Source organism: Centroberyx gerrardi, chromosome 12, assembly GCF_048128805.1.
Source record: "Centroberyx gerrardi isolate f3 chromosome 12, fCenGer3.hap1.cur.20231027, whole genome shotgun sequence".
Lineage (NCBI taxonomy): Eukaryota > Metazoa > Chordata > Actinopteri > Beryciformes > Berycidae > Centroberyx > Centroberyx gerrardi.
This window is the reverse complement of record NC_136008.1, coordinates 3,900,572-3,925,590: the sequence shown is the minus strand read 5'-3', so window position 1 is coordinate 3,925,590 and position 25,019 is coordinate 3,900,572. Positions and strand designations below refer to the sequence as shown.

At 40.1% G+C, this 25,019-nt stretch overlaps 3 protein-coding genes across 7 annotated transcripts in view; 2 read left to right on the top strand and 1 right to left on the bottom strand.

The window, feature by feature from the left end:
- Positions 1-821: 821 nt before the first annotated feature.
- On the bottom strand, positions 822-3,245 carry LOC139913053 (C-type lectin domain family 10 member A-like). Of its 2 annotated transcripts, XM_078287309.1 has the most exons (7): positions 3,037-3,245; positions 2,750-2,821; positions 2,391-2,480; positions 1,887-2,129; positions 1,624-1,793; positions 1,293-1,408; positions 822-1,218 (listed from the first exon to the last, which is right to left on the bottom strand). In XM_078287309.1, the coding sequence occupies exons 1-7, from the start codon at positions 3,098-3,100 to the stop codon at positions 1,077-1,079; spliced, it is 897 nt and encodes a 298-aa protein (XP_078143435.1). In that variant the 5' UTR covers positions 3,101-3,245; the 3' UTR covers positions 822-1,076. The 2 variants fall into 2 exon arrangements, with proteins under 2 accessions (XP_078143435.1, XP_078143436.1); XM_078287310.1 differs by lacking the exon at positions 2,750-2,821.
- A 5,311-nt stretch (positions 3,246-8,556) lies between these two features.
- On the top strand, positions 8,557-20,696 carry LOC139913058 (uncharacterized). 4 transcript variants are annotated; one of them, XM_078287422.1, is made up of 8 exons: positions 8,557-8,779; positions 17,200-17,254; positions 17,524-17,613; positions 17,875-18,216; positions 18,319-18,491; positions 18,707-18,822; positions 18,897-19,576; positions 20,483-20,696. In XM_078287422.1, the coding sequence occupies exons 1-7, from the start codon at positions 8,702-8,704 to the stop codon at positions 19,036-19,038; spliced, it is 996 nt and encodes a 331-aa protein (XP_078143548.1). In that variant the 5' UTR covers positions 8,557-8,701; the 3' UTR covers positions 19,039-19,576; positions 20,483-20,696. The 4 variants fall into 4 exon arrangements, with proteins under 4 accessions (XP_078143548.1, XP_078143550.1, XP_078143549.1 ...); XM_078287423.1 differs by lacking the exon at positions 8,557-8,779 and adding an exon at positions 16,717-16,978 and having other exon boundaries at positions 17,183-17,254; positions 17,875-18,210; XM_078287421.1 differs by lacking the exon at positions 8,557-8,779 and adding an exon at positions 16,717-16,978 and having other exon boundaries at positions 17,183-17,254.
- A 1,536-nt stretch (positions 20,697-22,232) lies between these two features.
- capn7 (calpain 7) overlaps positions 22,233-25,019 on the top strand; it is a 28,423-nt gene continuing 25,636 nt past the window's right edge. The window contains exons 1-2 of the mRNA XM_071900987.2: positions 22,233-22,536; positions 22,894-23,002. Of these exons, the coding sequence (XP_071757088.1) occupies positions 22,435-22,536; positions 22,894-23,002 (211 nt within the window). The 5' untranslated portion in view covers positions 22,233-22,434. The remainder of the gene's footprint in view (positions 22,537-22,893; positions 23,003-25,019) is intronic.

Sequence of the window (25,019 nt, the reverse complement as noted above, 5' to 3'; positions counted from 1 at the left end):
TTCATGGTATTTTCTGACTAAACCTGACTCAGTTTTGCCCTCCAGTGGTTAAAATGAGCAGCTGGTGTTCAGTTGGAGATGCAGTCGTGTTCATACGTCATTTGGTAAAAAAAACAAAAATAAAGTTCCTTTTCTGACCAACCTCAAACTCCTCTCCTCTCCCCTGCTCATCGCTGCCATCTTGCATTTTTCAAAATCGCACAGTAGACGGAGAGAAGCTCAAACTGGGTGCAGAATGACTCTTTAAGACAGGAGTGATGTGAGCTCTCTTCTTGGTTCCAGGTGAAACTCTTGAACTCAGTGTTTTGTACATGTTGTAGTTTCCCTGTTGTCTGTCAGGGAAGACCTGGGAGCAAAGCATTACAGTACAGCCTGCTGGTAATGAACACATGAACAAGCTTTTCTGTGTCTGCAGGAGAGAGAATCAGTCTGATTTTTTTAAATATTCTTCAGGTGGTAAAATTCAGCTGTAGTTAACAGTCCTTATGTGTGGCTCAAAGTTCAGATCACAGTCAATGATAACACCCAAATTTAACATTTTGTGATAGTGGAGTTAACTGTGAAATCCGATTCTCTCTGCAACTTTGCTCCAACTGCTAAAACCTCAGTTTTATCTAGTTTGAATAGAAAGCATCGAGGGCTGGAAGGGAAGTCTCAAAGTATTTTATTGTAGTTATATTTATTTATTACACAGAAGGTCCACTGTGTTTGGTATTTGTAGTTCTGCTTTGAGGTTGTGACAGTGTTGTTCTTTATGGTTTCAGAAGCTGATGTCATGTTGCTCTGATAAGCAGAGGGTCTCAATAGCTGTTAACCAAAAGTACGTGTCTCTAGCATCTTCTATAGATAGATAGATAGATAGATAGATAGATAGATAGATAGATAGATAGATAGAGTTAGATAGAGTTATTGAAATAAAAGGGCTGTTTAACTGAATATAATTTGGATTATGGAAACAAAATCATGTAAACTATAATAATATAATATATAATAATCCAGTTGATTGCTTTACAGGTAATCCATAATCATCACAGAATACATTTTTACAGTAACCTTCCCAGTTCTGACAGCAGTAACTAAACAGACAAAGCGTTCATTTCACAGATCCATCTGTTTCTCTCAGTACAGTCCACAGCTTTCCATCCTTTGGGCTTTTCAAGAGTCTTTTGGAGAGAAATGGCACAGTGAGCGTTGGCAGAAGGTGGTTTTATCCAGTATCTGAGGGAAGAACATGATGGTTAGATGATGGGTGACAGATTTTATGATTCATGGTGTTTAGGAATGTGTCTTACTCTTCAGTCAGATCGCTTCCATCAACCCACTTCCAACTCCCAGATGCATTTCTCAAGCCAATCCAGTAGCCACTGGTTTCATCGGTGATGCCCCAACTGTGTTCATAGATTAATTCCTGATGATCACATAATTAATGACAATTATCAGAAATGTTTTAGTTCAAATCTGAAATTAACACATTATGACTTTAGGACTCTTTTTATCTGTTTCAAACTTCATTTATGATTTTCTGAAGCTGCTTTTCCAAACTAACTCTGCTAATAAATCCCACATATATTAATCTCCCTCCCTGTTCCTGTCATGTTAACATTCCCATAGTGTTCAGTTTACCTGTTCCTCTGGACTTCCTATAATAACCAAATCTGAATTCTTTCCTCTGCAGTCGTCTCGAGCTTCTTCCCAGGTTCTCTGACCAGAACTATCAGGATTTACAATCACATAGCAGCTGGACTGGGAGGGAGAGTGGATCCAGCCCTCCTGACAAGGTCCACACTGTCTCTCTGAGAGAAATAAGAGAGATAAATCAACAAACTTGATTCATTTCTTTATCACTGACTCATTTTTGGACCAGACTGAACTGGTTTTAAGATTACCTTGACTGCTTCCTTTTTTGGGGCAGTAGGCATCAAGGCTCCACTGAGCACGAGTCAAGTTGAGCTCATTCCTCTCCCTGGTCATGTTTTCTATTCGTCTCTCTAAGTCGCTCTTCTCTGTCTTCAGCTGCAGGTTTTCTGTAGTCAGGTTTGTGTTTCTGTTCTCTAAGATACCACAGGCTGCTGCCGAACCAGTCTGGTTTTCTCTCAGCTCGGCGTTGATCTCAGAAATGACCGAGGTAACTACAGTGAAGGAAACAGGAAGGTCTTGGGCTGTCAGATCAGTCACATTATAAGAATTTGTTGTGCTGTCACTGTGGGACAAGGTCATAGAAATAATCTGACATCAAGTTTGATTGGCACATAAAAGTTATTCTCACTCATGACACTCTGACCCCACCCTCCCTTGATTTTAGGAACAAGTCTGGGACAGATAGCATTGCATCTGAACATTAATATGTATATTCTTACAGAATAGGGGATAAATGTTCAGTTTGTACTCACAGTAGATACGAGGAGCCATGATTCCTACCAGTATCACCCAACACACTGCAATCAGTAGAGAAGATTGGAAACAGGAGGGAGAGCTCTCATCTAGCAGAAACAACAAAGAATCCAGTCAGATATCCTCAACAAGATGATTTAACAGTTTCAGTATAAAACACTCTGCTCCTTGTAAATATGCATCATGTACAGTGTTCAATTTTCAACGTTCATGTCAAAATATCATCTTTTGTAGTTCCCATACATTTGGTTCAGATTGTGATGATTAATTAGAAATACATGAAACAATTATATATTTTTTTCATTTTTATACAAATTTCATTAGTAAGGTAAATAATGTATTGCATTTCATAATTTACCTGAAATGGCTGGACTTTGATCAGCGATGCTTCCTGTTGTATTAGCATAGTCAGCCTCTTCCTCAATTTCCTCTGAACAATGAAAAGGTTGAAATATCTTATATATACTGTATATTTATATATATATATATATCTAGCCTATCTTATATTTTCATTAAGATTTTATTTGCAGAATCCTGCACAGTGTGTTGAACAGATCGGAGAACTCATAATTCACAAGACGGACTTGGAAACATTGTTTTGATTCAAGCAGTTCAACAAGATGTGATGTAGTAAAAGCATCTTACCTGCAGACAGAGAAACACGAGGGTTTTTGAAAATAACAGCCGGCTCCTGTGCTTTTCTGTTCATCCTGCACAAACCAGACAGATCAGCAACAGTCCTGTACGAGGGCTGGAAGGGAAGTCTCGATGCTGACAGAGTGCCAGAGTTTTATTTCACACTGAAGGTCCACTGTGTTTGGTATTTGTAGTTCTGCTTTGAGGTTGTGACAGTGTTGTTCCTTATGGTTTAGAAGCTGATGTCATGTTGATCTGATGGAGAAAGGTTTCTCAATCACTGTTAACCAAAACTATGTGTCTCGAGCATCTTCTCATGCTACTACTGTAGGCCCTTTTCACAAAGATGGCTGCTGTTACTTCCACAGTGTATCGATTGGTTCTCACCATTGCCAGCAATGTTAAAAAGCAAACTTTCTGTTGCCCATAACTCTGTCTGTGATCACTTATTTTGTGGTTCAACATAGTGTATAACACAATACAGGTGTTGTCAGTTTGTGCTTCTGTTGTCAGACGACTGCAACACTATAAAAAAAGTGATTTGATCGAGGGTCACAAAATGCTAACAGTACAGAAATTACTGTTTGCCTTGGTTAGACAATTAGCATTTTGTGACCCTTGATCACAGTTATTTGTGCAGCTCCAAGGATGATGGGAAACACCTTGAGCTGAGCGCTTTGGCTCATCAAAGTTGTATCTCACCACCCACAATGAATGAGTGACTGATAGGAGATTGCCCATGAGTGTGTTTGTGTGTAGTATGGTATATGATGTAGTGTATGATGTATAGTATGTGTGGATGTATATGATGTGTATATATATGTTAGATCTTTGAAAGGATGCGCCTTCCCAGTATTTTGTTTGTGGTGCTAAACCAAAGTCATTTAAGTTCCAACGTTGAATACCCAAAGGTAAAAAGGCAGCACACACACACATCTTCAGGACAAAGTTGACTAATCTCAATTTCACCAATTTATTCTGGCCATGTCAACAAACATGCTAACGTTTCGGCCTAGTGGCCTTCATCAGAGCATGGAGGAAAATGGAAGTCATGTCATTTATATACAGGTATCTCTGATGAAGGTGATCCGACCGCTTGACGACGCTCGCTCTGCCTTCCAGAGGTTGGGAACTTGTTTACAGAGGAAAAAGATGACTGACACCAGAAATGGTGGAAGTTACAGCAGCTTTAAATAGTGACTACCTTTGTCTTTTCTTCTTGCCTCTGATGAAGATGCTGTGGGCATCGAAGCGTTTGTCTGTTTGCACCTTCAACAAAGTCTTAATCTGTCCGTGTCTCCAGTGACTCTCCTTTGTTCTGTTAATCAGACTTTGCTCCGCAGCATGTAAACAGGAATATGAATGGATTATTTCTATAATGGATTCAGCTTACTCTGAATATTGTCTTATTTAGAATAAGGCCAATAGTCGGATTATTGCTGTCCATGTAAACGTAGTTCTTGGTCGCTGATAGAGGTCAATAAACATCAAACATTACTCAGTGCTCTCCTGTCCTGACCAGACTCTCTGACTCTGTGACAGAAATAGTACGGGGACTTTCTTGGATGTTGGTTGTCACTATTGTGGATGCAGGTGTTGTTGTGATTTTGTCATTTTCCTTCTGATTCTTGTCGTTCAGTGATTCGAGCCCCCGCTGTCTGCAGTGTGTTCAGTGGTTTCTCTGGCAAATGTCAACAGGTCAATGTCAGCCTCTTCCTCAATTTTCTCTAAAAAAAACCCAAGATAGATAATAAAATACAAATGTTGAAATATGAACTTGAGATTTTATTAGCAGAATCCAAACAGAACTCGGGAACTTGGGAAGATTGTTTCTAAAGGGATTCAATACAATTTGCAACATGATTAAACATCAAAACACAGTATTGGGAAAATACACATAAACCATAATGAAATAGTAGTTGTAGTAATATCACTTCATTAATCCCATTCTTGTTTTTTAATAAGTCTTGATTTTTCTGTGACAATTATTTGGAGTTGACAAGTGTTGATTGGAGCGCTGTTTGCCCTCTCATAGAGCTGAAAGGGTGTTCAAAACTATCTAAAAGTGTTCATTTAATTCTGATAGGTGTGGACTTATATAAACACTGGCGTGGTGTCGATTTTTGCACTCTCAAAGTTAAATTAACAGATGAGCTGTGTAGCAACACAGAATTCAATTTGTTGAACTTGTCTCGAAAATGGCTTGCCCGTTCATGGAAGATATTGGTCTGCCACTGTTCAGAGTAAGGGTGGTGGGGGACCATTTTCAGTTGTTGTTGTTAGATCATCTACAATGTACCACTGTAATCAGGGCGTCGTACATGAAGGACCACAATGCATGCATGGATCAAGCTCTTACAATCAAACAGAGAACTCGAGCCAAATTGGAGCCAAAGAGCAACTACGGGGTGACCGGGAATGGCTCTCCTGGCCCACAGATCTCATAAATGAGTGGTGGGTTGGTCTCTAGGTTGGTCTTCTCTCTCTTCAACTGCAGGTTTGCTGAAGTCAGGTTGTTGATGAGGCTCGTTAGGTGTTGATTTGCTTCCAGCAGGGCCGTCTGGTTTTCTCTCAGCTCAGCGTTACTCTCAGAAATGACCGAGGTAACTGCAACAAAGGAAACGGAAGATCTAACTAAGAGAGTTTGTTGTGCTATTACTTTATGACTAGATAATATGAACAATTTTGCATAGAATTTAATTGACATTTACATAAAATTGTGACATACCTGTGACCACCCCATCCCCTTTACTTTTAGAGAACAAGCCTGGGACCGATAGCATTTCATCTGAACATTAATGGACATGTACTGTAAATCCTTACAGAAAAGGGGATAAATGTTCAGTTTGTACTCACAGTAGATACGAGGAGCCATGATTCCTACCAGTATCACCCAACACACTGCAATCAGCAGAGAAGACTTAACAAAGGAGGGAGAGCTCTCATCTAGCAGAAACAACAAAGAATCCAGTCAGATATCCTCAACAAGATACAGTCAAATGTATTTTATTAATTGTCAATATAGAACCAAATGTTTATTATAAATATACAGTTACAGTGTTAAAATGTTATATTAAAATTTTATTACCATAAATTTATTCAAGATCATAGTAAGTAAGGAAGTAACACTTCATTTATATAGCACTTTTCAAAACAAGAGTTACAAAGTGCTTTACAAAAGGAAATGAAACAAGAGGCAAGTTAAAATCCAACAGAAAATTAAAACAGATAAACGAAAAAATACACAACATAATGAAATAGTGGTATGTAATCTAGTTTTTTCTTCAAGATAAAGATCTTGTGTAGATTTGATTTCTTAAAGCGTCTTACCTGCAGACAGAGAAACATGAGGGTTTTTGAAAAATAACAGCCGGCTCCTGTGCTTTTCTGTTCATCCTGCACAAACCAGACAGATCAGCAACAGTCCTGTACGAGGGCTGGAAGGGAAGTCTCGACGCTGACAGAGTGCCAGAGTTTTATTTCACACTGAAGGTCCACTGTGTTTGGTATTTGTAGTTCTGCTTTGAGGTTGTGACAGTGTTGTTCCTTATGGTTTAGAAGCTGATGTCATGTTGCTCTGATGGGCAAAGGTGTCTAAATAGTTGCTAACCCATACTATGTGTCTGCAGCCTCCTTACTGCAGCTGGGCACTTCTCATGAAACACAGTGTCCCCGTCACTCACTGTCTTATGCTGTGTAAATATATTGTTGGATCCTGCCCAATGTGGTCCTTCCTACTAGGAAATGAATGAAAGAAAAAGTCCAAAAAGGCTGGAGATGCAAAAATAATGTGACTTATTGGCATGGTGGAAAAATAAAATAAAAGTGACAAAAAGTGTAAAAAAGTGATCATTTCGGTGCTCAGACCATCATCAGAACTACAGTATCTATCAGCAGATTCTTAAACTAGGATGCAGCCAGTTGGAGTTGGCCAATAGGAGACCAGTAGGAGGCAGGAAGTTTCTCCTACCAGTCACTCACTCATTGTGGGTGGTGAGAGACAACTTTGATGAGTCAAAGCGTTCAGCTCAAGGCGTTTCCCATCATCCTTGGAGCTGTGCAGTTAGTAGAGGGCAACTGCAGCGTTTTGCTCCAAAAGCTGCCTTCGTCTCGGTCCTGTGAGAAAACCTACAGACTACTGTGTGTTGTGATGACAGTTGTGATGACAGTCTGAGCGCCGAAATGTTCACAGTCACTTTTTGTCACTTTCAGTAACAGATCTGGCCTCAGTCTGTCTTGGTGTGTCCGCTCCATTTGGACTTCATTACCAGATTATCTACACTGTCAACATCAGCACCAACACAGCTCTGTAGTGAGGGATATGTCTAATGGGGCTTGAGTATTTTTTGGTTTGTCTAAAGAGAACTGAAAGAAAGTGGCGAAATGTATTTCCATTATCATAAGAGACACTGTGTATTCATGAAAAGTGCAGGGAAGAAGGAAGACATGTTTCACTGAGGCTCTTAAAATTCTTACAAATTGAATAGTTTTGGAGAGAAATAACCCTGATAAATCAAAAAACATCAACCTTAAGAAGAAGTAAACAGTAAAGGGACAACTTTTTAAAGAAATATCTGGAAAACAAGGGCCCAGAGGACAGGCGGGGTTCAGGGACAGCACTGAGAAGCTAACGTGACTAAAGTGACAGCCACAGAATTTGAATGGATGGAACGGTCTTTTCCATTCAAATCAACGCTCCTGGACGGTCGGAGCGGCGGCCATTTTTATGTGTACTGTTGGATAATATAAAACCTCCTTGGTACCTTTGGGCTAGCTTCCGTATAAGAGGTGAGAGGTTTTTCAGCAAGGACCAAGCAGTGGAAAACTGCCGTCTTGCGCTATCTCCGTCACTTTGCTGTCAGCGGAGCTACTCAAGGATTTTTGGACCGATTGGGTTTAATCGCTCTATATTACTGTTGCTAAGTCGTCACATCTTATTCATTTAATGATAGTCTTGTAACATTACAAAGCTCATCCACTCACGCTGTGTGGCAGCCAGTGTGACACACTTTACGGCCTTAATGGCCAAACTTCCGTTGTCACCATAGAAACTAACCATAAACGCCATTTTATGGTGTACTAGCCAAAATACCATACAAAACAGTGGAAAGACCGTTCTATCCATTCAAATTCTGTGGTGACCGCAGTGGCAAAAGAGCGGGAACACAGAGGCTAAGCTAAGCTAAAGACAAGTCTGAAAAGTAACGGATAAAAACTCCTGCACAGTCATCCTCCGCCTCTAGTGGAGCTATAGAGGAGTGAGGTGAGCAGCGGTCCCTATATCTTAACTGAACTCTATTTCAAGTTTTACCTCAAAGGACAACGTTGTGATATTTTGAGCTAGCCTGTTAAGTAGCAGCAGAGTGAGCGGTTGACAAGAGGTGGGAAAGGCCCCCTCCCTGCCATAAAAAATATCCAACTGTAGTAGCGTGAGAAGATGCTGGAGACACATAGTATGGGTTAACAACTTTTGAGACACCTCTGCTTATCAGAGCAGCACGACATTAGCTTCTAAACCATAAAGAACAACACTGTCACAACCTCAAAGCAGAACTACAAATACCAAACACAGTGGACCTTCAGTGTGAAATAAAACTCTGGCACTCTGTCAGCGTCGAGACTTCCCTTCCAGCCCTCGTACAGGACTGTTGCTGATCTGTCTGGTTTGTGCAGGATGAACAGAAAAGCACAGGAGCCGGCTGTTATTTTCAAAAACCCTCATGTTTCTCTGTCTGCAGGTAAGATGCTTTTAGTACATCAGATCTGCACAAGGTCTTCATCTTCAAGAAAAATCTAGATTTACATACCACTATTTCATTATGTTGTGTATTTTCCCCAATACATTGTTCTGATGTTCACACGTTGTGTCCGATGCTTGACAACAAACTGAATTGCTTGAATCCCTTTTAGAAACAATCTTTCCAAGTCTGTGTTGTGAATTGTAAATTCTCCGATCTGTTCAACACACTGTGCAGGATTCTGCAAATATTTCAACATTTTCATTTTTCAGAGGAAATTGAGGAAGAGGCTGACTATGCTAATGCAGCGGGATGCTTTGTTGATCAAAGTCCAGCCATTTCAGGTAAATTATGAAATGTACATTATTTACTTCACTAATGAAATTTGGTTAAAAATGAAAAGAAACAGTCATTGTTTCCTTTATTAAACATGATCTAGAATAAATGTATGATAATTAAAAAAACAATTGAAAGTTGAACACTGTACATGATGTATAAAGAAACATTGTGTTCTATATTGACAATCAATAAAAAGTGCATTTTGCCTGTTGGATCATCTTGTTGAGGTGATCTGACTGGATTCTTTGTTGTTTCTGCTAGATGAGAGCTCTCCCTCCTGTTTCCAATCTTCTCTGCTGATTGCAGTGTGTTGGGTGATACTGGTAGGAATCATGGCTCCTCGTATCTACTGTGAGTACAAACTGAACATTCATTCCCTATTTAAATTTACATGTCCCTGTTGTGGAAGAAACTCAGGACGAGAGAATGGCAGCTTGACAGGTTTATTCAATCTGCAGGTTGGGAGCCAAGGAACTCAGAGTCTTTGTGATTACTTGGAGAGGTAATACAATATTTAGGACGTCCAGAACAACATTTGATTTGCTGTGCAGGATTATCGGACCGTTCCGTTGGGCCGGTCGAGCCGCCGGTTCCGCCAGAGGAACGCATCACGACAGCACTGTACAAGCTGCCACCTGTGCAGAATACAGGGTTAAAGCTACACTAAGCAATTTTTTCTGACCACTAGAGGGTGACAGCAACCGCAACACATTTTGTAAACACACACAACAAAGCTACTGGACGGAAGCCCCTTCAGACAAACCGTGCATAAAGACTAATGGCTAAAATAAACGTACCTACGGAGAATTTGTTTATATCATTACGTCTCACGGAAATCTCCACGTAGCACACGTTAGTTTCAGGATTGGTTACAGGGTCTGAAATCGCTTATTGCAGGTTTAAGGTAACTCTGCATCATTATTAATTGGCAAAATCCGTTTCGAACGCTATTTTTTCGAATAACCTCTTCACTGACAGACCAACAAATGCACCTCAAGCAAATGTAAAAACTTGTTTTCGAAATTTGGTGTTTCCATTCAGCTTATTCACATTCGAAACTTCAATTTTCGCATAAAATGGCTTACTTAGACCTTCCTGTTTCCTTCACTGCAGTTATCTCGGTCATTTCTGAGAACAACGCTGAGCTGAGAGAAAACCAGACGGCCCTGCTGGAAGCTAATCAACACCTAACGAGCCTCATCAACAACCTGACTTCAGCAAACCTGCAGCTGGAAATAGAAAACATCAAGTTAAAGAACAAGCCAATCTATATGGCAATGTGTTAGAAAGGCCATAACTACAATGGGTGCAGGCTGTGTAATTGCTCTTTGGCTCCAATACCAGTTCTTCTGTTTCATTGTAAGAGCTTCATCCATGCATGCAGTGTGGTCCTTCACATCCAACACCCTGATTACAGTGGTACATTGTGGATCATCTACGAAGCCTGGGAGTGGCCATTGGGAGAGAAATAAAGTTATACTGAGGCCACAATTTACTATTACGTGCACATGACATAGGCAATATTTCATTCCCTCGCTTTGGTTAATACGTGCCCTCAGTTTGGCTTAATTTGTGCGCACGAAATACATTTCATTCCTTCAGTTTGTTCTTAATTCTTGTGGTCAGTAGATCAAAACCAATAAACTGTAAAAATAATAATGAATATCATCATCATTATTATTATTATTATTATTATTGCATATCCAGTGTTGTACAGTATTCCAGCTGCCCCTGAGCAATACCAAAATAGATTCAAGGAGTAGTTCACCCAAAAATAAAAATTCTGTCATGATCTACTCACCCTCATGCCAGTTGAAACACAGGTGAAGTTTGTCCATATAACACACAGGGAGGCTGCAGCACAACTCCATAGCAGCCTTCTCCAAAACAACTGAAGTCAGTGGGGACCAGTTCTTCAGAGTTCCAAAAAGACCTACAGTATATTTACACCATAATTTAGTGCAAATCTTAACTACAGCTGATTGACTTGCAACAAATCATGGTGTATAGGTCTTTCTATTCACAGTGTGATTGTTTGGCTTTTTTTTTTTTGGAACTCTAAAGAACCGGTCCCCATTGACTTCAGTTGTTTTGGAGAAGGCTGCTACGAAGTTGTGCTGGCAACCTCCCTGTGTGTTATATGGACTAACAAATTTCACCTGTGTTTCATTTGGCATGAGGGTGAGTAGATGATGACAGAATTTTTATTTTTGGGTGAACTATTCCTTTAACTACTTATTCTTCTGAACATAATCTGCATGAGGCAGATTGGGCAAATTTCAAAATTTTGAGCATTTAATTTGTTGTTTATTTGAAATTTCATGAGTTTGAATTGAGCAAATCTCAGGTAGCTGTTATCTGTTGTTGGTAAATTAGACTGAAAGCAGATCTCCATGGGACAGGAATATCCAGCATGTTCTCCCAACCTGATTATTATAACAATTTTAAATCTCAGAGCAGGAATTTGGGTGTTATTGACTGTGATCTGAACTTTGAGCCACACATAAGGACTGTTAACTAAAGCTGAATTTTACCACCTTTTACCACCTGAAGAATATTTCAAAAAATCAGACTGATTCTCTCTCCTGCAGAAAAGCTTGTTCATGTGTTCATTACCAGCAGGCTGTACTGTAATGCTTTGCTCCCAGGTCTTACCTAACAGACAACAGGGAAACTACAACATGTACAAAACACTGAGTTCAAGAGTTTTACCTGGAACCAAGAAGAGAGCTCACATCACTCCTGTCTTAAAGAGTCATTCTGCAGCCAGTTTGAGTTTCTCTCCGTCTACTGTGCGATTTTGAAAAATGCAAAATGATGGGGGAGAGGAGAGGAGTTTGAGGTTGGTGAGAAGAGGCACTTTTTTTTTTTTTTTTTTTTTTTACCAAATGACGTATGAACACAACTGCATCTCCAACTGAACACCAGCTGCTCATTTTAACCACTGGAGGGCAAAACTGAGTCAGGTTTAGTCAGAAAATACCATGAATACCAACAGCTATGGAATACATTGTTGTATTCCATAACTAAACTAGTACTAAATACCAGTTTGCAACTCAAAAGAAGTGGTTTAGTATGAAGTTGCTCTTTAAAGTCTCTGCATTGGTTACCAGTCAGTTTTAGAATAGATTTTAAGATTCTTTTACTTATTTTTCAATCCTTCCATGGACTTGCTCCTCAGAATATCAATGACATGCTGCCAAAATACTGTCTATTCCTGGTAGACTCTCTTCTCTTAGTTCTCCCAAAACAAGGACAAAGACGTATGGTGAGGCTGCTTTTAGCTCCTATTTTAAGCCTTTCCAAAAAAGCTTTGCTTTCACTTAGTTTATCTTAGGGGCCTTTCATTTTTATTCATTTTATTCATTTTTGTTACTATTTTACATTTTTGTTAGTATTATTTTTTTAATGATTGTAATCTAATTGATTTTAATTCCTTAATTACTTTTACTGTAACTTGTACTCATCTCCTTTTTTTTTTATATATATATATATAACTTGTTAACTAGCTCTGATGTAAAGTGCATTGCATTGCATTTTAATGAACAAAATGTGCTATATAAATGAAGTTTGATTGATTGGTTGATTGATACTACATCAAATCGTACAAGCTTACTGTCTTGATTAAATAAACTGATTCTATATTATATATAACTAATCTGACTAATTCTGTGATTAAAAAACAAACAAGAATGGGATTAATGAAGTGATATTACTACAACTACTACTACTATTTCAACATGGTTTATGTGTATTTTCCCAATACTGTGTTTTGATGTTTAATCATGTTGCAAATTGTATTGAATCCCTTTAGAAACAATCTTCCCAAGTTCCCGAGTTCTGTTTGGATTCTGCTAATAAAATCTCAAGTTGATATTTCAACATTTGTATTTTGTTATCTATCTTGGGTTTTTTTTTTTTTAGAGAAAATTGAGGAAGAGGCTGACATTGACCTGTTGACATTTGCCAGAGAAACCACTGAACACACTGCAGACAGCGGGGGCTCGAATCACTGAACGACAAGAATCAGAAGGAAAATGACAAAATCACAACAACACCTGCATCCACAATAGTGACAACCAGGGGTTAAAGTGAGATTTACATAATTGTTGGGGGGGTCAGAAAAAAATAGTAATTTAAAACAAATTTCCTGCATTTCTACACCACCTAACCTCTTGGAGTAAGTCAAGAAACAGCAACCCTGTATAATGTTAACCAAAAATGTAAAATTATGTTATATTACTAGATTTCAGCATTGAGGTGCTTACATTCATGATTTTGCATAGGCATACTAACCTAAAAACCTATTATTGGGAATCTTGAGAAAGTTTCAGAGCGACAGACACAGAGCGTCCCGTAACCATAGCAACTCACTCTCACTCCTGCCTGCGTGCGCACGGCGCGAGAGGAGAGGGAGAGACGCAGAAGAGCCGCGGACTGAGATTACTCTGAGCAGCATGCATGGGAATAAATGACAATATAATAGATTTGTGTATATTTCTCTCTATTCAGACGGTCTGAATAACTCTCTGCTGCACGGTGCTGCTCTGTCTCGTCTCGTGCGCTGTCAGCGTCTCTTTTCACGCCGCGACGTTATCAGTTATGAATTTGTTTTTCACTGCGTGAGAAAATGGACTTGTGGCGTGAGAGCGTGTGAAAAATGTCAATTGCGTGAGTCTCACGGTCAATGCGTGAGAGTTGGCAGCCCTGTGAACTCGCTTGACATTATTATGTATGAAACTGCCAATCAGATTTATTTACTTATTAATCGAAGGTGCCGGAACGCCGTTCCGCATCGTTCCGGCCCACTTTAACACCTGGAAAGGACCACATCGAGCAGGACCCAACAGGGATGCTGTGTTTCATGAAAAGTGCACAGCTGCAGTAAAGAGGCTGCAGACACATAGTATGGGTTAGCAAGTATTTAGACGCCTTTGCCCATCAGATCAACATGACATCAGCTTCTAAACCATAAAGAACAACACTGTCACAACCTCAAAGCAGAACTACAAATATCAAACACAGTGGACCTTCTGTGTGAAATAAAACTCTGGCACTCTGTGTTATCTTGAAAAAACTTGTCTATACTCTTATGTAGTAACTAGAAACTTTCTGTCAGCAGTTATTTTTGCATTTTTTTTGGCTCTCATGGAGCTTATGCCGGCTTAGAAGGTAGTGCGTCTTTGAGAAAAAATAGTTCCTATCCAAATAGAACACAACTATTGACAGAAAGGTCGTCTTTTTGTTTTTTACATTTTTTTCAAGATAACATACTGATACCGGTATGATTATACTGTGAGCGTCGTGTTTTGCAAAACAACGTTTATCACAGCTTTCAAAGACTGTGGCGTATGCCCCGAGGTTTCTACTGCAGTAGAGTAGGAGAGGACAGCTCGGTGTTACCGGACGGGCGGAGCAGGCGGCTAGAGCAGTTCTGGTTTCTACTAATAGAGATCATGACAGAAAACATGTTATTTGGGCCCAGGGTTCAAAATACTGAACTATCCCTTTAAGTAAGGTTTTTACAGCCCCATAGAAATGAATGACCACAATACATCTGCAGGAAGTTGATCGGGTTGTTCATTAATACCAGTGACTCACCGATTACTTTGCCTTGGCTTTCAAAAAATGTATTAGCATGTAGCCTAATATTAGTTTGCATGGTGACAGCCTATATTACCTCTCCACTAGATGTTTTTTGCTCTAATTAGCTAGCTGACTCGTTCTGTGACTTTTACATTACATTCCATTACAGGCCACTGTAAACTGCCCCAGAGACCTGACACGTTCACATGGACAACAATAATTCCATATTAGTCAATAGTCTGAATAAGAAATTGCCATGTAAACAGCAGATTACCTTAACCCGAATAAGGTCGTAGTCGGAGTAAGCATTATTGCATTAAGACAAGTGGAGTATTCTGATTTTAGTCTCATTATTGAAGGGCATTTTAGACCGTAAACACCTGAATCCAGCTGTGACTCTCTATCGGAGGATCCGCCGCTTTTAGCGACACGAGCGGCGATCCGACCGCTTGACGACGCTCGCTCTGCCTTCCAGAGGTTGGGAACTTGTTTACAGAGGAAAAACATGACTGACACCAGAAATGGTGGAAGTTACAGCAGCTTTAAATAGTGACTACCTTTGTCTTTTCTTCTTGACTCTGATGAAGATGCTGTGGGCGTCGAAGCGTTTGTCTGTTTGCACCTTCAACAAAGTCTTAATCTGTCCGTGTCTCCAGTGACTCTCCTTTGTTCTGTTAATCAGACTTTGCTCCGCAGCATGTAAACAGGAATATAAATGGATTATTTCTATAATGGATTCAGCTTGCTCTGAATATTGTCTTATTTAGAATAAGGCCAATAGTCGGATTATTGCTGTCCATGTAAACGTAGTTCTTGGTCGCTGATAGAGGTCAATAAACATCAAACATTACTCAGTGCTCTCCTGTCCTGACCAGACTCTCTGACTCTGTGACAGAAATAGTACGGGGACTTTCTTGGATGTTGGTGATTCCTTTCTAACTAAATGAATGAAATAAAAGGTTCTCACTCTGACAAAAAGACTGGAGAGTCTCTTCAGATGCAAAAATAATGTAACTTATTTGCATGGTGGAAAAATAAGATGAAAATGACAAACAGTGAAATTTAGTGATTTCAGTGCTCAGACCATGATCAGAACTACAGTATCTATCAGCAGACTCTCAAAGCAGGATGCAGTCATTTGGAATTGGCAGGGAGTTTCTCAAGTCTAGTCTAGTCTAATGTAGTCTTGGTTTATTTATATCGCCCTTTATCACAGTCAAGTCTCAAAGGGCTTTACATACCATCATATACATGTCATATACTATACTACATCATATATATATACTACACATATACACACACATATATATGTATATACACACATCATATACATCCACACATACTATACATCATAGATCATATACCATACTACACACAAACACACTCATGCCTATGGGCAATCTCCTATCAGTCACTCATTCATTGTGGGTGGTGAGAGACAACTTTGATGAGTCAAAGCGCTCAGCTCAAGGCGTTTCCCATCATCCTTGGAGCTGTGCAGTTAGTGGAGAGCAACTGCAGCGTTTTGCTCCAAAAGCTGCCTTCGTCTCGGTCCCGTGAGATTCCTGCAACTCGTGCAGTCGTGTCTCCGGAGCGAGTCAGACAACATTTCTAACCCTCATACAGCGAGCCTAGCAAGGTGCTGGTCCAAACTGTGCAGAACTCGCTCATCTCAAACAAGCCCAGAGAATACTGTGTTAGTTGTGATGACGGTCTGAGCACCGAAATGTTCACAGTCACTTTGTGTCGCTTTCAGTAACAGATCCAGCCTCAGTCTGTCCATACAGCTGTTGTCACTGACATATCTTTCTGTTTCTGTTATCAGATGACTGCGCAAATAACTGTGCTAACAGAAACACAAAGATATGTCACTGACAACACCTGTATTGTGTTGTACACTATGTTGAAACACAAAATAAGTGATCACAGACACAGGCACACAGGCAGCCATGTTTGTGAAAAGGGCCTACAGTAGTAGCGTGAGAAGATGCTAGAGACACATCGTTTTGGTTAACAGCTTTTGAGACCTCTCTGCTTATCAGATCAACATGATATCAGCTTCTAAACCATAAGGAACAACACTGTCACAACCTCAAACCAGAACTACAAATACCAAACACAGTGGACCTTCAGTGTGAAATAAAACTCTGGCACTCTGTCAGCGTCGAGACTTCCCTTCCAGCCCTCGTACAGGACTGTTGCTGATCTGTCTGGTTTGTGCAGGATGAACAGAAAAGCACAGGAGCCGGCTGTTATTTTCAAAAGCCCTCGTGTTTCTCTGTCTGCAGGTAAGATGCTTTTCCTACATCACATCTTGTTGAACTGCTTGAATCAAAACAATGTTTCCAAGTCCGTCTTGTGAATTATGAGTTCTCCGATCTGTTCAACACACTGTGCAGGATTCTGCAAATAAAATCTTAATGAAAATATAAGATAGGCTATACATATATATAAAGTATATATAAGATATTTCAACCTTTTTTATTGTTCAGAGGAAATTGAGGAAGAGGCTGACTATGTTAATACAACAGGAAGCATTGCTGATCAAAGTCCAGCCATTTCAGGTAAATTATGAAATGCAATACATTATTTACCTTACTAATGAAATTTGTATAAAAATGAAAAAAATATATAATTGTTTCATGTATTTCTAATTAATCATCACAATCTGAACCAAATGTATGGGAACTACAAAAGATGATATTTTGACATGAACGTTGAAAATTGAACACTGTACATGATGCATATTTACAAGGAACAGAGTGTTTTATACTGAAACTGTTAAATCATCTTGTTGAGGATATCTGACTGGATTCTTTGTTGTTTCTGCTAGATGAGAGCTCTCCCTCCCGTTTCCAATCTTCTCTACTGATTGCAGTGTGTTGGGTGATACTGGTAGGAATCATGGCTCCTCGTATCTACTGTGAGTACAAACTGAACATTTATCCCCTATTCTGTAAGAATATACATATTAATGTTCAGATGCAATGCTATCTGTCCCAGACTTGTTCCTAAAATCAAGGGAGGGTGGGGTCAGAGTGTCATGAGTGAGAATAACTTTTATGTGCCAATCAAACTTGATGTCAGATTATTTCTATGACCTTGTCCCACAGTGACAGCACAACAAATTCTTATAATGTGACTGATCTGACAGCCCAAGACCTTCCTGTTTCCTTCACTGTAGTTACCTCGGTCATTTCTGAGATCAACGCCGAGCTGAGAGAAAACCAGACTGGTTCGGCAGCAGCCAGTCAACACCTAATAGACCTGATCAACAGCCTCAGCTCAGACAATGATAAATTGAGGAAGGATCACATCAATCTGACAATCCTGATAGGCAACCTGAGACGTGACAAGGGCATCTTGGAGAGCAGAAACACGAACCTGACTACAGAAAACCAGCAGCTGAAGACAGAGAAGAGCGACTTAGAGAGACGAATAGAAAACATGACCAGAGAGAGGAATGAGCTCAACTTGACTCAGTGGAGCCTTGATGCCTACTGCCCCAAAAAAGGAAACAGTCAAGGTAATCTTAAAACCAGTTCAGTCTGGTCCAAAAATGAGTCAGTGATAAAGAAATCACAACCCAGTGATCATGTTTGTTAATTTGTCTCTTTATTTCTCTCAGAGAGACAGTGTGGACTTTGTCAGCAGGGCTGGATCCACTCTCCCTCCCTGTCCAGCTGCTATGCGATTTTAGACGAAAAGTATTATTCTAAACGGAAGACCTGGGAAGAAGCTCGAGAAGACTGCAGAGGAAAGAATTCAGATTTGGTTATTATAGGAAGTCCAGAGGAACAGGTAAACTGAACACTATGGGAATGTTAACATGACAGGAACAGGAAGGGAGATTAATATATGTGGGATTTATTAGCAGAGTTAGTTTGGAAAAGCAGCTTCAGAAAATCATAAATGAAGTTTGAAACAGATAAAAAGAGTCCTAAACTCACAATGTGTTAATTTCAGATTTGAACTAAAACATTTCTGATAATTGTCATTGATTCTGTGATCATCAGAAATTCATCTATGAACACAGTTGGGGCTCCACCGATGAAACCAGTGGCTACTGGATTGGCTTGAGAAATGCATCTGGGAGTTGGAAGTGGGTTGATGGAAGCAATCTGACTGAAGAGTAAGACACATTCCTAAACACCATGAATCATAAAATCTGTCAGCCATCATCTAACCATCATGTTCTTCCCTCAGATACTGGATAAAACCACTTTCTGCCAACGCTCACTGTGCCATTTCTCTCAGAAAGACTTTCAGACAGCCCTATGGATGGAATGCTGTGGACTGTACTGAGAGAAACAGATGGATCTGTGAAATGAACGCTTTGTCTGTTTAGGCATTGATGTCACAACTGGGAAGGTTACTGTAAAATTGTGCTTTGTATTAAGTATTGATTACCTGTAATGCAGTAAACTGTAATTTGAATAGTGTTATTAACATCATTTACAATGCAACAAGTTATTACCTCTGTCTGTGTGTGTGTGTGTGTGTGTGTGTGTGTGTGTGTGTGTGTGTGTGTGTGTGTGTGTGTGTGTGTGTGTGTGTGTGTGAGAGAGAGAGAGAGAGAGAGAAAGAGAGAGAGGGAGAGAGAGGTGCATTAATTGCTTACAAATTTGGGGTGAATAATACTGTAAATGTAACTGTTGAGTCAGTATTTAGAACAATATAGAAATTGGCCTCCAGGGGGCGCTGAAAGGACAATTTCAGCTTGATTGGAGTTTTTGCTGCATTCTCTTACTGGTTTACATCACTGTTGATCCTTTAAGTGCTTTGATCATGTGATGAGATATCTGCCTGTTTTCCCTCATCTCAGTTGTTTTTCAAAGTAAACATTTCGAAATAAATGCTGTAGAAACAATATGAGTTACTTCCATGTGGTAGCAGCTGCAGTTAACACTACTAGCTAAGTAGCTGACATTAGTTCCCTTGCTATGCAGTGCTAATAACAGGAGCTTTGTTTAGCCAGACAGCAAAATATTCAATCAATCACTTTATTTAGTGCAGGGAAATTGGGCTGGAAGTCTTTTATGAGATAGTAACGGAAATAGATGTGAATTTGAGATGGTTCTTGGCAGTTGAAAGTTTAATGACACGTTTAACTGATTTGTACTTGTGTTTTTTGACTGCATGTGGAGGTCAGAATAATGCAGCCTTGTTCAATGAGATGTAATTGCAATTTATAAGTTGTAATGGTAAAATTAGTTTTCTGTTAATATTTTTACTGGATTCTACAGTATCAGAACTTTGTCCATTAAAATGTTAAATTCATTCAGGCTAGTTGTAGAGAAGCTATGCAATAATTTCCAATTTAGAGAAGTATTATCCGTGGAATTTCACTTTTTGCTCTCCAATGTCTGTTATTTTCTGATATTTTAATGTTGACACACATGCTACATTTCATAGGAACCATGTTGAAATTCTTAGGCAGAACTGAGGCAGCAGAACCACAAGCCACAAGGACAGAGGACCCAGACAGCAATAGTGCGCTGGACAAAAAAGTGCCGGTATTGGTCAAGATAAATTACATCACCGTTCTTTTGTTAGCACTTCTAAAGCCACTGCAGTCTTGAAAGTCCTCATTTTAAGCTCATGTCTACACAAGAGGAGAGAGCCACATTCACCTTTGTATTTATTACATTTTATTTTGATATTCATGTGCAAGGGGGCGCTGAAAGGACAATTCCAGCGTGATTGGATTGATTTTTGCTGCATTCTCTTACTGGTTTACAAAGTAAACATTTTGAAATAAATGCTGTAGAAATATTATGAGTTCCTTCCAGAAAAGAAGAGGGCAGCAATTTTAAGCGGTAATTGTGTAAAATTACTTGTATATAATTACTGTTTTCATGTTAAATGTAATCTGATACTTCTCAACTCTTGTCACTGTGTTCAACATTTGACCAGGTAAATCTGTCCAGCTCTTAACAAAGACCTCAGGAACTACAGAGACAGTCAAAAATGACTTAGAAGCAATTGTATTGGCCACACATACTCAAAATAAGATAAGATAAGATTTATTGATCCTCTAGGGGAAATTTGGGTGTCACAACAGAGAAGGTAATAAAAAAGAATAGAAAAAGAAAACACTGATATGCTACACTACCTGATATTCAAATAAAAAACACTAACGACACACATCCCAAACCACAAAATATGACAACCCAAATAAATGGAAAAACAAACTAAAAACTGAACAAAAGCACAAACCAAAAAGACAATGCAAAAAAAAAAAAAACACTAAAGGGGGAACCAAACAAATGGACCAATCAAATGAAAACAGAGCTGCACTTGTTCTTGCACTGCACATTATGTAGGAATCGGAGATCTTTACCTCACCAAATTCAAAAACCTTATGCACATTTTTTGAAAACCTTCCAACAAATGAAAAAAGACAAATATTTTATGACAATAATCTGGACTGGTCGGACAACACTGAGGTCCTCTACAGGAAAGGACAGAGCAGGCTGTACTTCCTAAGGAGGCTCAGGTCCTTCGATGTGTGCAACAGGCTGCTGCAGATGTTCTAACCAGTCTGTAGCAGCCAGTGCACTGTTCTTTGCTGTGGTGTGCTGGGGAGGCCGCATCAAGGCCTTGATGCGGCCTCCCCAGCACACCACAGCAAAGAACAGTGCACTGGCTGCTACAGACTGGTAGAACATCTGCAGCAGCCTGTTGCACACATCGAAGGACCTGAGCCTCCTTAGGAAGTACAGCCTGCTCTGTCCTTTCCTGTAGAGGACCTCAGTGTTGTCCGACCAGTCCAGATTATTGTCATAAAATATTTGTCTTTTTTCATTTGTTGGAAGGTTTTCAAAAAATGTGCATAAGGTTTTTGAATTTGGTGAGGTAAAGATCTCCGATTCCTACATAATGTGCAGTGCAAGAACAAGTGCAGCTCTGTTTTCATTTGATTGGTCCATTTGTTTGGTTCCCCTTTAGTGTTTTTTTTTTTTTGCATTGTCTTTTTGGTTTGTGCTTTTGTTCAGTTTTTAGTTTGTTTTTCCATTTATTTGGGTTGTCATATTTTGTGGTTTGGGATGTGTGTCGTTAGTGTTTTTATTTTGAATATCAGGTAGTGTAGCATATCAGTGTTTTCTTTTGATTTGTTCAGCACTCACCTTGTCTCTTGACTCCTACCTCCTCTTGCTGCTGCTCTCTGGTGGGATTTGATGCATGCTCTCGGCCCACATGTGAATCCAGAGTCGAGAGTCTCTACACGATCTCTGTTCACCACCGGCCTGCTGGAGGCTGCAGTCTTGACTGATCTGAGGTCTGTGGAAGAGGTTTGAACTGTTTTCAACCACCTCTGCTTTTCCAGTGTTGGTATTGAACCCAGCTCTTTTCATAGAAGTTCTCAGGTGTGGAGGAAGCCCGTATCTACCGTCTTTCCCATGAGACCTGAATGCAGCATACTACTTATTGCCCTGCCAATGTTTTTACTGCGGCTGCGCGAATCGCCCCTCCCGGAAGCGACATGGTTGTTGTTTTGGTATCCGCTGGTAGTCATCTGTCAAACGGTAGCAGGTTAACTTACACCAGACAGCTAGTAGCCACGGAATTACGGACAGTCGTCAGCATTATATTCAGAATGATTTTTCAAAACTAATAAAACGATTTGTGTTGCGAGTGAGGAATAGACGTTGTTTTAATTTGGCGAACGTTAGCTTCCTAGCTAGCTAGCCTCCTTGCTGGCTAACTTAAGCTTGTCACTCTGTCAACAAGTTAGTCCGTTATGGATTCCACGGCGCTGGAGCTCGATGCTGTCAAATTTGCCAAAACGGCTGTCACCTATGACCAGAATGGGAAGTATAACGAGGCTGTCTTTTATTACAAGGTAGGAGGCTGAAACTGAACTTGACAACTGTAAACAGCTGCCCGTTAACGTTAGGGTTAGCTTACCTGGAAGTTAACGTTTCACTTTCTCTTTCACCTGCACTAACGTTAACTTTAATGAACTCTCATGGCTTGCCGCTTTGGGCTTGTTTAGTGATGCACAGACACACACACACACACACACACACACACACACACACACACACTTTCAGGAGAAAAGTCTTCGTTTTCTATTTTCTGTTTGTTAAGTTGTAGTTACACTTAAGTTATAGTTAAATGTTAGATACTTGGTATATTGATTACTAGTATTTAATATGTCATGTTCAACCACTGCTTCCTCTGGGACTCTGTGGTGCAGGAGGCGGCCCAGGCCCTGATCTACGCCGGCATGGCTGGGTCCAAGCTGGAGGGAATCCAGGACAAAGTGAATGAATACCTGGATCGGGTCCAAGCCCTCCACAATGCTGGTGAGTTCAGCTGACAGGAGACACAAACGGGATCCCATTTCATTTGACTTTTCCCGCATTTAGCTGGCATGCCTGTCCAGAGCGACTGACAGTGATTGAGCAGGTAGGGGTTCAGTCAGTGTCTTAAACGCTGCGATAGGAAACACTGTGGGAATCAAACTTGCCTTATGTGACAGCCTCTCTAGCAGGTTGGTCGCCCTGCTGGCCTTTTTGGTCGCACTTGTGGTCACTGGCTAGTTGGGGTGCAGAGTTTGCGCTCAGATATGTCACACATCATTTGCAGTACTTGCTAGGGATGTCACTATTTATCGAAATTCAATATATTGCAATACAAAAATGTGACAATGCGCATCGTGGGGCAGAAAAATGAATCGTGATATTAGCTCCAATTTATTCTGCTCCAGTCATCACAAATGAGACAGCTTGACCATCACAATTTCACAAGCCCTCAATCAAAAATATATAATTTCCACTTTGTAATGACGTTTTTAAATTGTTGTTTACATTCTAGCAAGCCAGTGCCATTGCTAGAAAGATTTGTGTCTCAGAAATAAACATAATTCTGCACAGTCAGACTTTGTTGTCATTGAACTTTTATTTATTACATCGGATCGTGGTTGCATTGAATCCTGAACCCCGTCCCTAGTACTTGCTTATGTTTTTAAACCTTTATTTATCCAGGGAACGGACTTGCTGATCATGCATGCTTTTTCCAGAACCACCTTGCTTCACACTCACACAGTTACAAACATTCACAGCTGCCACGTGCAAATCTTCGGGATGGGAGAACATTTCCCTGTCCAGATTCTCCCAGTAGACAGGGATTCACTTTCTCTGCGTAATTATTCCAGACATTAGGGATATTTGACCCAGCAGCCATTTTGTCACAAGCCCTCTTCTCCAAACTTAAGTCCACCACTGCCCTTTATAAATATCTGGATATTTCTATCACGGTGTGGAATGATTGCACTGTAACTAATTAGCCCAGATGATAATTCCATAACCATCTTTATTATCTTTCCAGCACTTCCGGCTCTACTCTGCTGCTGAATCAATGTTGGGGAAACCCTGTGATCTTTGATATGATTCTCCACCTACGTTTTGTTCAAAGTAAAGTTCTGTGCTGGTGAACTGTTACTGATTAGCAAGCTAAGACGATGTTGAGGGCCTGCTGTTGAATAGGAAACACTTTCTCAGCTCCCTTCTGACTCATTTTTTCCATGACTTATGGGACAACTCTCCTCACGCTAGAGGTGTGTGTGTGTGTGTGTGTGTGTGTGTGTGTGTGTACGTGCATGCGTGACTGCGTGCGACCACAGAGACTATGGGAGTGTCCCGTTTTGTTGGACAGCCAGTGGGTGTGCCTGGGTAATGTGCTGTACTAAGTAGGCCAACGTGTTGCTGCTGCGTTGTGCCTTCTCCCTCAGTTTCCTATGAGATGAAAACGTAACTTTATTGTAATAACTTGTCTAAACGTACAGGTGAAACATTATTTTTCTTCATAGTCTTCATAGAGGGAAACTATAGGAATTGAATAGACTCAATCTAACATGCCATTTTTTTTTTATCACCCTTCATCATTGCGTAGTAGAAACGCAGTATTGAAGAACCTGACTACATGATTGTTTCCTTTGTGTTCATTCAGCTGCAGTGCCCCCCCCCCACAGCTAGAAAAATGTAAATACAATGAGAACTGATAATCTGGCTTAGTTTCTCAACCCGCCCAGAAAAATCAACAATTACAATTGCAATTACAACTTAATTTTCCACATATTATGATATAAACATCCAAATAAAAGCCATTCTTAAGCTGCAGCCGCTCCTGGAACTGATCCAGGAATTGGCTCAGGAGTGATCCTGGATCTCAGAATCAAAATAAACCCCACAGCTACAGGAAACACTGCATGAGGTTATATTAACTTTTATGGTATTTAGCTGCCACACAGAACGGCTTACAATGAGTGAGTAAGTAGTGGTTCAGTGTCTTCCTCTAGGACACACGGCTGTTGACAGTAGT